The 14,831-nt window shown below is 40.8% G+C and overlaps 1 protein-coding gene across 1 annotated transcript; it reads right to left on the bottom strand.

Moving 5' to 3' along the window:
* Positions 1-47: 47 nt before the first annotated feature.
* On the bottom strand, positions 48-7,105 carry il20ra (interleukin 20 receptor, alpha). The gene is given in 8 exon segments (XM_048250602.1): positions 48-1,531; positions 1,534-1,751; positions 2,518-2,657; positions 3,597-3,741; positions 4,461-4,570; positions 4,917-5,119; positions 5,593-5,707; positions 6,589-7,105. Coding segments are annotated over 8 exon segments (1,443 nt in total). The 5' UTR covers positions 6,641-7,105; the 3' UTR covers positions 48-1,071.
* Positions 7,106-14,831: the final 7,726 nt, after the last annotated feature.

The raw sequence follows: 14,831 nt of genomic DNA, 5'->3' as shown, positions 1-14,831 counted from the left end.
GGGTTGCATATTATGAGTCCTACATAGTAATGTTCAAAGGCACATGGTAGTGTAAACATAGAATTTATTTACAATATAGGCCTATGTATATTTATATATTATATATAGCCACATGTATTTACAATCAGAGTATTGGCTTATATTTAGGACAATATTAATGGTTGCAGCAGTTCAAAAGGTGAAACTGACTTCAATCGATTGGCTACTCCTTCATTTTTTTAGAGGAAACACTTATTTGGCACGTAGAGTAGGCCTAAGTAGGCTACATTTTACTATTAGGCCTCTTCTTTGTGATAAGCTACTGTCAAAAATTAATTAAACTGCATTTTATAAAATATCAATAGTGTTTAGGATATTACAAGAGGGTTGTAACTGACGTAACTAGGATATTTGATATTACATCATCATACCTTCCAATTAGACACATTTTATATAGGTTACAACTGAAAAGACTGTTTGTTTAATATGGTCGCCACCTCAATGCCTTCACTTGACTGTCTACATTTCTTATCATCCAGTAAAGAACACTGATTGTCATGTATTTACTCTTGTGCATTGAGGTTGGCAACTCTAGCTGCCAGTGTGCTTATGCAGAGTTGAGTTACTCTTAAGCTGATGACAGACAAGTGAACTTTATGAGCAATGTTGCAGGGCAATGTTCATGGGCATGGCATGCAGGGCATTTTCTTCCCTCTAAAGAACTTCAATCATCAGGCACATTTTCATGATCATCCAATCTGAACATATGGAACTGGTTATGTGGTTGCCCAGTAACATTGCTCAAAAAGGTGCCCCATGTATCATCACCTTTTCATACTGAAAACTTTCAACTGCATAAACAAACAGGTGCTTTCCTAAGACATTTCCGGTGACACAGAAAACAACATTGAGCTTATGCTAACTTCGGGACAAACAAACAAACAAACAAACAAACAAAACAAGTTTTAGAGTCAACATTTTGTAGAACATTACGCTAAAAGTCTGATTCATATTCATTTCAAAGTATCTGTGTTGATTTTGAACGTTTCAACCGGAAACCCTCTAGAAACAGATTGAGATGGTCTACATGAGTTATTCTTCCATGTTGATTTGAAGTTGCCAAACAGTCTCCATTTTACAGAGGCCATCCTCAGACTCGTAGCTCTCCTGTCTCATCACCAGGCTGGAGAAGATGCTTCTGGGCACGGCCATGTCTTCTTCCAGCTCTACCTCACGTCCGGCCCCCAGCAATGGCATAGGGTTTAGCTCTGGGATATGCAGGACCCCAGTGCTGGGATTCCAGTCAATCACCGTGGGACCGTCCTCGTCCTCATCGGTGCTGCTCTGACCTGTCGACTGACCCGGCCTGCCGTCACTCTGTGCCATGTAACTGTTGTGTCCAGTGACAGGAAGCACGGCGGGCTGTGGTGGTACGAGAGGGTCAGAGCCTCGTCCCGTCGATTCCTCTGGAGGCGAGTGGACAACAAATCCGTAGTCCGGAGGCATCTCGTCGTCAAACTCCTGCGCCTCAGCGTTCAAAGGAACATTTTCTTCACTTACCCCTCCAGAAGAGTGCCATGACTGTGAGTTATACACTGGTGGCGATGCTCGCTGGACTGCATAGCCAGGAAGGATAGCAGGCAATTGACCAGGAAGGATAGCAGGCAGTTTCTCAAACTCATCCCCGGGAGGCTGGGTTTGTGGATGTTGACATTGATGACATCGATAATTGCCATTCGAGGGGCAAAAGTTGGCTCCTTGGGTGATATGCTCTGGAGGATCAAGGAAAAACAGTAATAGTAAGAACATTATGACTGAATTAATAAGCAATAGAAACTTAAGAAACTTATAGATAGAATAGAAATAGAAACTATCAGAAACAATAGAAACTTAATAGAAACTTAAGACAAACACTCATGTAGTAAGTCCACAGTTTTACCAGCATTGTTACTAAACAATGAAGTATTTTCTTTATCTGCTGCTTCTGCAAGTCTCACTGGCATCTCTATTTGAGATAACTGCATAACTGCAAGGTAGTATTTGGCTTGAGATCTCCATTGCAAAAATCTTTTGCACTGTTATTATTTAGGCTCTGTGTGCACTATTCTATTCTTTTCAATAATTTATTTTTAATTCTTATATTGTTTAATATTCTGCTATTTAAAGTCTTATCTTATCTTATCTTATCGTGTGCTCTTTGTCCTCACCCTAAAAGAGACTTGGGGTTGCTGATGGGGCAACTTTTTGAGGGCAATTGCTTGGCAGTTTCCCTTACTATTGTTGTACAGGTACATTCTGCTGCCAAACGAAATTTCATTGTATCTTGTGTGCAATGACAATAAAGCTTCTTATCTTATTCATATTGATACTGCGCATCGATTTTTCTTCTGTTATTTTTATCATGATCATCCAATCAGAACACATGGAACTTATTATGTGGTTGCCCAGCAACATTGCTCAAAAAGTTGCCCCAAGTATCACCTTTAAGGAATAGGCCACAGCATTTTAAAACTACTTTAAGTAATGACGCTATCTTACCGTGCAGTGTGGGTGTTTCTGCTTGTTACCAAATATATAATGGTACACAAGACAGCTGGCCAATATCAAGATGAACAAGGATACTGCTGAGGGTAGAAGACCAGCTAGAATCACCATCAACATATGCTTCTTGAAAGGATCTAAAACCACAAGAGAAGGGAATGTTTTTGAGAGAGATGTTAATGTCAAGTTCAAGGTGTCAAGTCACACACACATTCAATCCACCTCAGTCCATCTACCTCACTTTGGGCCAGATGTACTTCGCTTTTGCGCCCACTTCAGGCGTATTTGTTTCGCAATGTGCGTGTAAAATCATTGCGAGGTATGTACAAACAGGCCGCAATGATGTAAAAGCGCAAACTGCCTGTCGTGAGAGCTGAAAGTGGCAGATTGCGTTTGTCATGTCATGCATTCATGGGAGGATCCAGGTGAAAGTTGGAGTTTAGCGTAAAAAGATGGGAGGGGAAGAGTAAAGAGCGCCTAGTTATGTATTCCACGGTATGTACAAAGACTGCTCCTGAAAGCGCACGTCTATTCTGCGCCTAAATACTTCTGCCTTGTAAAAGCAGGTGTTAATCCAAATTGCAGTTCAATGCATCAATAAGATAACCTTTCAAAGACAACAGAATCGCTATTTAGAGCACTTGTATGTAGGCGCTGCCATTCAGTTGTGGACGTTCGTAAATTGCGTTTATGGGTGGAGAAAGGCAGAGAAAGGCGCAGTTTACACTAAGGATTAAACGATTGATAAATAAAACGGAAACTTGGGTCTGACAGCGTTCGCAATCTGCGGTGTGTCCATGACACCGATAACGCTACGTTCGCAAATGTACGTACATCTGGCCCTTTGTGTATTCACTTAAGTAAAACCACTGAGAGGCAATATATCTCATATCTTATATTTCACACTTCTCAGAAATGTTGTTTGAATTGTATGGATGCAAATCTTGCGGTAATGGATCCTAATAGTAAGTCATCCGTCCTTTTACTATATCCACTACTTCCTTGAAAAACACATTCTTTACAATGAAACGGATGGTGTTGAATGTCAGGGCGTTTTTTTCCCTGAACTGTCTCACCTGTTGGTGTTTTTTCACACTGCCATTCACTTGTGTGGGATTCTTCATGAATGTTTTGTGAATAGGTCCCAGCAGACACGCAGTATATTGTATCATATTCCAGTGAGCCAAGTTGGTAGGACTGGTTCTTTGTAATAATATGTCTCTGGAACAAATACAGTTGTATACAACACATTTGTGAGTATTGGAAAGTGCTGTATAAAATTACTGTGTTATATAGGCTAATCATACACCTCACACTACTTTACAGGGTTTGCTTGAACTGCTAATTTTGTATCTTAGTTGCATGAACTTATTTCCTTCTTGACCTCATCATAATTACCGTGTGGTTCCAAAGTCAACAAACTATAAAACCAAAACATGGGATATTTCATTTGTTCACTCACTCACAGGCATTTAGATTAAAGTGGATATGCGACACCATTCAAACACTACACAAGCCCTGCAAGGGCACTTGTTTTATGTACTGAAAATCTGAGCTTTAGAATACCTATGGCTTACCACTTGCCACAACGGTGTGCCAAAATGATTGATAAGAAGGTTTATAGCATTAAACTTAGCTCTGCTTTAAAAGTTATAGGCAAATACATGTAAGTGCTGCTATCAAGGTATCAAGAACGTTATGGCAGTTAGGAAAGTCCATTTATGTGCTCTTGGCAACAGGCATAACACATGCTAGATCTCCCATGCAACGTTTTGAGGAAATGGTGTGTTTTAACAAACTGGACTGATGACCATTGTGCGTGAGAGAAGAAGAAAGCTAGTCTTGTTGTTTGTCATAATAATGTCACACCTACCGTGTGTCTGCTTGTGTTGTCATAGACAGAGATGTTGTACCATATCTCATTAATTATATTTTTTCATAGGGCGCTCTTTCTTCATGTATTTGTTTTTCCATCTCATTGGACCCTTCAAATAAATATCAAGGGAATTTCCGCTGGTGTGCAAGGTAAAGTGAGGTGGACCTAAGGCTGCTGTACAAACAAATAAAGAAACGATAAAATAAATGACGTTTGAGCTACTATTTCATCTCAGCGTACATCTTGAACATCATTATCCATTATCACATACAGTAGATCTCTGTTTTTCGAGGTCACCGAGTAGGTATGTTCTTACTGTTGGTATGAAAAACAGTGCTACACTCTGGGGGCAGGAACATGGGGGCTCATAAACATGCCCCCAGAGTGTAGCACTGTAGCTGCCTGGCAGCTCTAGCTGTCGGCTGCAGCAACTTGAGCTAGGTAGAACTGAATATTATTCTATGTGAAAAATCACCAGAATTCTCCTTTAACTGGAATCCAAGTTCAGAGGCCTACTTACCGTCTGACCGAGGTTCAAACCGAGTCATTGTCCAGTTTGAGATGACTGCAGAGTCTCTCATTGCTCTCACTCTGGCGTAGTAAATCTCGTCAAGTTTATGAGTCTGGTCGGACAAGTCACAGGAATTCAGGAGGATCCACGTGCAGTGTCTCACTGGTCTCCATAGACCCTGGCCCTCTACCGTCTTGTCTTCGTCACCATAACTATTAAAGAGGAGGGAGGGAGGATTATCATTGTTATTATTCTGTTATTATGTGTTCTTAATCTGTTACATTTCATTTGATCAATTACTCATACTTGTATTTTTTTAATTAGGCTAGGTGTCTTTTCAAATTGGTTATTTTTTGGGCAAAAGTGTCTGCTAAGGAACACAAACATAAACATTTTAGCGTTGGAGGTTACAGTGTTGACTTACTTGAGCTACTCATTTTGATCTAGAGGATAAACTACTCTAAACCCCTTTTAAACTGTCAATCAAGAATTAGTAGAATAAGATTTTTTATTTTTTTTTAAAAAGCAAAGAACAAATTTAAAGCAAGTCTCTGTATAGTAACCCCAAACACACATTCTGAATGCAGCATATTGCATGTGTGCAACTACAGTATGCGTGGTTTCTGTGGTGTTGTCAGGTGAGGGGATAGAGACAAGGGAGGTGCAGGGTCCCCTGCTTTCTCACATTGCATACTCCACTGAGTAGTGGGTTCCCTCCATGCCAGGATTCCACACCACAACATTCTGCAGGTTGGTGGATTTGAAACGAACTCTTTCTGGTGGATCAATGTCAATGGAATCTGTGATGAAGAGAGAGAGAGAGAGAGAGAGAGAGAGGGAGGGAGAGAGAGGCTTCTTGGTTCCATTATGTTACATTGCTTCTAAACATGGGACAGAAACAAACAGGAAGTGTTTTGAGAGCAGCACAGGTGCCTCAGATGAAGAGTTTTAAAACCACTCAAATCACGTTTGTACCACATTAATCCTACGACTTCCTGTGTTTCTTTGAGATAAAAGCAGTGAATGATAGTGGGGAGACTGCTTGAAATGTCAGGTATATAGTTTTGACTAACAGGACTGAAAACATTTCAGATGACACCATTGAAAAAAGAAAGTATTTTACAATGCCAAAAGAATCACGTGACAATGAGTGATGAACATTTTCAAATTCATTTGCATAATTTCATTTTGTTTTAAAATGAATGTTTAAAACTTATTTTGAATAATTTAACATGTTATACTGTACAGTGGTAGTCGCTTTCACCGACTACCTGTAGCCTACAACATGTTAAATTAATCTAACTAAGTCTTAAACATTCATTTTAAAACAAAATTAAATAGTCGCTTTCACCTTGTAGGCCTGGCGAGTCAGGTTAAAACTATTAATCAATTCGGTATATTCGGTAGATTAGTAACCTACACGTTCGCACAGGATTGACCCTTTCATTTTCAGTGAAATCCTTTACTAAGCCAGTGCGTCAATAATTAACACATACAGAAGACACTCGATAGTGAAATAGGCTATATCATATCACTGTAAAAAACAAACAACAGCGTCTATCTCTCCGTTTACCCTAGAACTGACATTACAGTATAGACCTATCTGTATATTTTTCTGCTATAACTGATCCTGACTTCACGTTCAATGACAACATGATGACCAAAGACCTCAGCGACTTACCTGTCCTATGTAACGCCAGGAGAGTGACCACGATCAAAAACATGTTCCACATGTTTGATTCTCTACATCGTGATATAACAGAAGTCGACTAAATTATTTAAAAAGACCACGAATTCTTTCTTCGTGGACAGGTTTGGTGAGCACATTGCAACATCGTGTCTTCTAGGAAAGTGAGTGTCAACTCAAGTCGTAGGACTTGAATGACGGCATAGCGAACTGGGCGGAGTAGCCTGTCTAGAAAAAGGCGTCAGGTGGAATTTGAAACACTGCGCTCACGTCTTCCTTCTATCTTAATTTTAAGATTAAAGCTGAAGGTTAGCCTAAAACGTTTGAATTTGCTCAGGTTCGCACGTAAGCTAAGATATTGGACCAGGTCCATGTACTCTTGCGTCTATTTTGGAAGTAGGCTAGCCATAGGCTAAATTGGTAAATGGAAAATAGTAGACTTTTTGAAGTTATAGCCGTCACTGGCTAAATAAAAACAGGGCTCTCAAGTGTCCCGCATTGAGCGTGACAGTTACTCATTTCAGTCTTTTGTCACGCTCTCCCGCCACACATTGTATTTCTCACGCAGAAAAACTATTTATATATTTAATATGCTGCGGCAGCGCCCAAAATGTCTCTGGCCGCGCTGCTCTCACTATGGCACAGGCAGGAATCAAGCGCGTCTCCCCTGGAGTTGAGCCTGCCACTTATCAGCCAATCAAAAATAACGAGAGGGGCTACACAATAGCCAATCAGAAAATAACTGTATTGTATCTGGGTAAGATTTAACGCAACAACCAATGAAAAACGCGTATCCTGGAATTGTTGAACGTGAATTATTGAACGTGAACCTGTTACCTACTTCCAAGTTTCGTTCACCTTGGAGCTTCGAGCATCAGTTCATGGTTTCAGCACAGAGTAAGTCATCTTTTAATGTTACAACAAATCCACAACTTGTTTGACACAATGACAACGTGACTGCTGCTATAGAGAATGTTTCTCAGATAATTAGCATCAGTTGTTCATGACTGTCTGTAACAGTTTCACAGCCTGTTCATTGACAACACTTGCTCAGAACAAGTAGCCTTTCGTTCACACGATGACTGACATATTGTCACATTCTAATCATCTCTCTCTCTCCAAATAGGCTTAATCATTTTATTAGCACTAAACAAATTAAAGTGTATTGCATAGCCTATTGTTATAGGTCACTTTTAAAATCAGGTCATATTATATAATTATATCCTGGCCATGGATGCATTAATCTTAATTAAGACTTTTAGCACTTTTACATCCCTCACCCTATGCTATAGACCTTTTATTATTTTCTTATTTCATCACACGTCAAAACACACACACACACACACACATATCTGACTTTCTCCAACTTTTGCACATCTCCATAGAACTTTTTATTTATTATTTTCTCCTCCATCTACCCATGTCCTTGATTGCCTAGCCTTTCTGCCCCCCCACCCCCCCCACCCCCATCCCCAACACACACACACAAAAAACACACACATTAACATCATCACTGTCATCACCTCACATACATACAGCACACTGCTTGCTACAGTAAGCTTCCTCTACTTGCTGCACACTGCCCCCCTCCCTACATACACAGCACATTGTCTTCAGGATCTTCTCCAACACACATCCTCTACATACTTACAGCACACTGCCCCCACCTACCCACACGCACACTACACACTCACACACAGTCACTGCTACACTCCCCTCCCGCCCACACACACATCTTCATCACTCACATACATCATACATACAGTACTCTGCTTGCAATAGTAAGTCCCTTCACCATACTTGCAGTACACTGCCCCCCCTCCCCTACATACACAGCACATTATTTCATCAGGAAGCTTCTCCAACACACATCCCCAACATACTTACAGCACACTGTCACCCCCAATACACAGCACATTGTCTCATGAGGAAGCTTCTCCAACACACATATTGCACACTGCCCTCTCCCCACATACACAGCACACCATCACATCTCCCCTGTCATCCCCCAACACACACACCAAGACCCCTGGCAGTTGGGTTAGCCCCTTGAGCCGTGGATCTGCCCAAGGTTTCTTCCTTGGTAAGGGAGTTTTTCCTTGCCCCTGTTGCTCTTGGGTGCTCCTTGTTGGTGCCCCCCCAATTCCAATCCTCCCCCACCTTTCTTATGCAGCCCTTGCCACTTAATCTATTAAACCCCTCTTCTACTGCACTTTTTACCCCCCCCCCACACTTTGCACAAATAGGCTGACACCAGACATAATTTCACTGCATTTCTTACTTCCAGTAACTATATGCATGTGACAATAAACTTCCTTGTATCCTTGTATCCTTGTATTAATCATTGCATCTGTATTCAAAAATGTAAAAAGCAATTAAGCATCCTCTCATTCACCCTGAGAGGAAAGCCCCCTAAAAGGTCCAGGTTAGTGGATGCTCAGAGGTGGTGAAAAGGCCCATTATTGAATTGTCAGTGCCATGTGTCAAATCATTTCTTTTGCAAATCTGAGCAATTATAAATTATACTTTTGCCCCATTTTGACTTAGGAGGGCATTGCTCCTACATACTTTAGCCAATAATCAAACGTCTGCTCTCTTTTGGAAAGCTGAGACACTGTTGGAAAACAATTAGAATAACTGTGTGATGTACTGTCACAAAGTTACAAAGGCTAGATTATTCTTTTATTTTTCTACCGGATAACAAGCATCTTTGAACTGACCACATTTCAGCCCTCTAGGTCTTGACATGATATGACTTGAGTCGTAGCATTAGGTCTTGTCATGCTGTGTGCAAAAGTAGATCAATATAGAATGACAACATGAGTACTTTAGACCATTATTTGCCAAGGTATGCTCATGCATTTGGTAAAATGCCCTATGAAAACTCCCCATAGGACTTTGGGTTATCCAAAATGCATACTGGCAATCAAATGCTTACTGCATATGAACCCCACAATCTTGGCCTCAAATGAAAGGTAATACTCTGAAGTTTCATGCTTGCATTTGGATTGTAGGCTACTTCAGGTTCTGATATGACTACACTAAATATGGAATAATTACAAAAAATACAAATCTTTACAAGTTCTATTTCAATGCAATTGGTGTGTATAAGACGGGCTATATTTCTGCACAACTAATATTGGATCAACTGGTAACTGACCTGGGGCTGGTGTATGCTAGCTGGTGATGCTAGTTGCGCGTGTAAATCCTCACACCCCTAACCTTAAAACGCTTCTAACCGCTGAGTTGGAAGCCTGGGCGAGCCTGATTGTCGACGGGGAATGTCACTCTTACCTGTCCTCAAAACTTGAGAGCCCTGTAAAAATGGACCGTATTTTCGCCTATTTCAGGGATTAGGCAACACAATGTTGACTTAATGCATGGATAATGTGAAATGCAATACAGACAAATAGGCTGGTCATTCTTACAGGGGGTCTTAATGTCACAAGGTCGGTCTATGAGTCGCTTTTAAGTTACTTTTACCAAAATATCTAGAAATATGGATTTGGAATTCTAAATGCAGTTTATTATGCTCAATGCAGCTCATTGCACTTCTAATGGAGGGCGATGTGGTATAACATAATGACTGAGCTAGGCTTCAGGCTAACAACAGTAGAATGCAATAGGCGCAGTGATGGCTTATGATGCAATACAAGGAACAATCATAGCCAGAATTTTGTTAAAAGCAGACAAAAGGTTGAAGTCTGGTCAATTGTGATAGAAATGCTGTAACTTTAAGCTTAGGCCTACTCATTAAAATCAACAGAGAGCCCACTACCTGTATATTATATTCTTTCTCTTTAATTGAAGTTCACAGCACAAAGCTGACATGAAGAGCATTTATGCTTTATCAAGAATCAAAAAGATTAGCGTGGAACCGCTCTAGATGTGTCATTAAATGAATTGTGCTATTTCGCGAGGTATAGAGATCTTTCGGTTTCACACACAAAGTGCACAACTGTTTCTCATATCCTAGTTGTCTCTGATAAATTGAAAATAATGAGCGTAGGCTTATGTCCATCGAGTCAGTTGCAGCCAGCAACAGTCATCTTCAACCAGTAGGCTAACAGGAGATAACGTTCTGCTATTTGCACAGTTGTTTGCGAATATGTATCAAAACATAACAACACTTAATTTCAGGTTAAAATGCATTGTAATGCGCGTTACTGAAGTTTGTACTGAGTAAAATATTACCCAATATTTTTTGTAATGCCTTACATTACCGTGTTACAGCAAAAATCAATATATTACAGTAATTACATTACTTTTGTAACTCGTTACTCCCAACACTGGTGCTTATCCTAAATTATTCAGATTTTACCCATATTGAACTGGCACACAAATAGAGAACAGTTTTTAATATTTTTTGACATTTTGACAGATTTGAGAGATTTGACATTTTGCCTATTTCTTTTGTTTCCTTCTTTAAAATGAATGTTTAAGTCTAAGGGACTAAATTAATTGTTAGCCCATGTGTAGGTGTGGTCGGCGTGCGTGTGTGTGTGGTGTGTGTTTCAGAGAAGATCAGATTAGGTCAGGCTACTGTGAAATTTGTTTTGGGCAGTCGAGAGACAGAGAATGCAGTGACTGCACCAAATAGAGACTATTTACACATTCAGTCGCACATACACATTTGCATACTTGCACAGTAAACATGTATAGCCTACAGCAAGATAAAAAAACGAATAAAAAATATAGCTGCAAGCAGCAATGAGGGGGCCAAGCAGAATAGGCCAGAGTAGCCACGGCGACAAGATAAAACTCAGCAGACACTCGTGATCAACACTTTCAACAAGTGTCACATCAAACATAACTGATTTTTTAGAGCTGAAACAGGGCTGAGTATTGCCACCGCCTCCGCCAGCCATCCCCCCACCAATTCACCCCTGCCCGTCCCACCCCGTCCCGCCCTGCCCTGCACGCACACATTAGAATGAACTGGATGGAACATGTTGTAATCAGTTTCACATCCAAAAATAAAAGATCGATAAAACACATCAGCAACTACAGATCAAAATGCCATATTGCTAATTGCAGCACCCCCTACAGGTCAAAGGTCAACACATTTTTTGAGCGTCCTCCTAATGGGGTCATGAATTCATGTAGTAAGGTTGGTTATGATACATGGCAGGGTTGCTGAGATATGAGCTCACTTCCTGTTTGGCAGCTTCGCCGCAAATTTCGATTGACTGTTACAGCCGAATGCTTCTGTCAATTTTGGTGAGGATCCGCTGAAATTTGTGATCTGCGAAAACTTGTACGTGTTTTTGATTAAATCCAATATGGCGGCCGAATCAATAACAATGACATCACAAGTTGTCTTGGGTCGGCCTAAGGACCTCCAACAGTATTACCAGACACCACTAGTGCGTTTTAATTCTAAGCACAACAGCAGCTACAGGCCAAAAGGCATGTTTCTAAATTACAGGGTCACCAGATTTCTTGAGCGTCCCCCTGATTGGGTCCTGAGTCCATGTACAAAGTTTGGTTATGATAGATAAATGGGTTGCTGAGATATGAGCTCACTTCCTGTTTGGTGGCTTCGCCGCAAATTTTGATTGGCTGTTACGGGCGGTACGAACGGTTTTAGTTCCGAAGACGAAAAGGAGTATCTTTTGTGAGGCTTGGTCTGAAGATCATGTGTGTCAGGTTTGGTGTCGATTGGACAAAATTTGTGACCTGTGAAAACTTTTTAGTGTTTTTGATGAAATCCAAAATGGCGGAAAAACCATCATGGCGGAAATTGACGTCATAGAGTGCGTTGAACTCGGCTTGGTCCAAGGATTCCAACGATACCTCATTTTTGACAATCGGCCATACGGGTCAAAAGTTACGTATGTGAACGTATGTCCAACTTTGGCCTGTTGGTGGCGCTAGAGTGCTTGAGGTGCCATCATGAAACTTGGTGACATTAATCATGGGACTGTCCCTAATCAGTGTGCCAAATTTCACAACTTTTCACCAGACGGTTCTATGGGCTGCCATTGACTTCAATGACGGAAGCGTAATAATAATAAGAAAACATAGAAACACAATGGGTGCCTTCGCAGCTTCGCTGCTTGGCCCCCAAAAACACCACTGTCCTATCCCCTACTCTTTCCCAATTCATCCATCTCCCTCATAGCCTTGAATAATACGCACACATGCACATGGTTTCTGTTGTCGCAGAGTAATTGACATTGAAAAATGAAATGTCCGACAAAATTAAATCTCTCCGGTCAAATTGTCATCCAGCCATTCTCTGAGCCTGACAGTAACACTTTTAGGTACAGCTCATTGAATCAGATTAGACTGTTAGTTTATAGGAGAGATGCTAACGGTCTAATCTGATTCAATGAGCTGGAGCTAAAAGTGCTACTGTCAGACTCAGAGAACAGCTGGATGAACTGGGAAAAGGTAAAACAATTGTGTAACTCAAGGGGAGCTGGAAAACGAGTGTATTTCCCCAAATGGTGGAATATCCCTTTAAGACACCACACACAACAACATAAGCAGTGTGATCAAATACTAGGGACTGACCCTGTGCTCAATGAGGTGTGTGTCATGGTGGTAGTGCAAATAAGTCCAACAATGCGACAGTGCAGGGTTAAAGTCTAGTGACCAGCAATAAATATGGACAATATAAGAGACTAGCATTAAATATAGACAATATATGAGGACAATTTTAGCATAGTATAACAGTTATAGTATAAGTATATGGACAATATAGAGAAAAATGTAAACATAGTAATATAAGAATTATAGCAGCAGTGCAAGGATAGGTTTGAAGTAATAGGGTATCAGCCACTGATCAAGTATGAAGTTAGACCACAGTCCAGACTGGGGGATGGAGGGAGGGGTTGTGTTAGAAATCCCAGTACTTTCCCCCCTGCCAAATTGAGACACGCCCCTTGCATTCCACCTGCACTAAATTAGGTAATTAACCTGAGACTCCAGTGTTTCTCTCAGTAGCCTACAGTGGTAGATGGCTCTCAGTTTGCAGTGGCGGTACCCTCATCCAGCTCGAGTGGGTTGTTGCGTTTGTGAATTTGTAAGTTTATTTTTCCCTTTAATTGTTAGTTAAATGTAGTAATTGTTAAGTGTATCAAGTTCCTTTGAATGTTATTTTGTGTACTTCGTTTAGAGCTTTAGTGTGCATGCCATATGCTCTTGGCATTGTCTTTGTTCTAACCAGGCACATTCAAGCTCATAGGAGCAATGAGGATTTATTTAGTTTATGTAATGTGGTATTCACTTTGCTTAATTATTTCTGTGTTTAGTCATTGCTATTTGCATATTAATGTATTTCCTTTATGATTTGAAGTTATGATACTGAGATTGCCTTGTTGGTTGTTGTCTTGTAGACACCAGCAATAACACTCAAAGAAAACCAAAGCTGGAAAATAAATAAGTTAATTGGAAAACTGGATTCCTGTGTTTTAATCGACACATCATTCTGGCAGCACCAATCCACACCAGCCAACACTCCTCAATACTTTACAGGTTGTGCATATATAGGCTTATAGCCAGTAAACAGTGTAGACAGTGTAAGCAGTAACACAGTGGGCCAGTGGACAGTCGGCACACAACATTGTTAGGAGGTCATGGAAGTGTAGAAGAGGGTGGAGAGGCAGATAGACCATGTTAACCCTTAAAGGTGTAGGTTTTTGAACATTCTAAGTTCCGCAACAATTGAAGGTTCTAAAATTCTATGTTGAATTCAATGAACCCAGATATTCTTTAGAACATTCATTTCTCAACATTCCCATCACACCGGTGTGACGGTACTCCTTTAAGGGTTAAGGATTGAAGAGTTGTATGGCCCTGGAGACAAATTACTTCCTCAGTCTGTCAGTTGTACATGACAGTGAGCATAGTCTCCAGCTGGTCAAGCTCTTCTGCTTTATGATGGTGCTGTGAAGTGGTTGACAGTCATTGTCCAAGATGTTGATTAGTTTGTTCAGGGTCCTTTTGTCTGATATTGAAGTGATTCACTCCAGTTCAGCTCCCACAACAGAGCCAGTTTTCCTTACTAGCCTGTCTAGTCGCCCAGCATCCCTCTTCTTAGTGCTTCCTCCCCTAGCATACCACAGCATAGAAGAGGACATTGGCAACAACAGACTGGTAAAAGATCCAGCTTGTTGCAGAAGTTGAAGGACCACAGCCTCCTCAGGAAGTAAAATATCTGTTAAACAACAAATGAATGAGTGAGAGCGTCCAAACATGGCCAGGCCCAGGCAGCCTTAAAAGCTTATTTC

The sequence above is a fragment of the Alosa alosa genome, chromosome 8 (assembly GCF_017589495.1).
Source record: "Alosa alosa isolate M-15738 ecotype Scorff River chromosome 8, AALO_Geno_1.1, whole genome shotgun sequence".
Taxonomy (NCBI): domain Eukaryota; kingdom Metazoa; phylum Chordata; class Actinopteri; order Clupeiformes; family Clupeidae; genus Alosa; species Alosa alosa.
The sequence above is the reverse complement of the archived record's forward strand: the minus strand, read 5'-3'. Positions and strand labels throughout refer to the sequence as shown.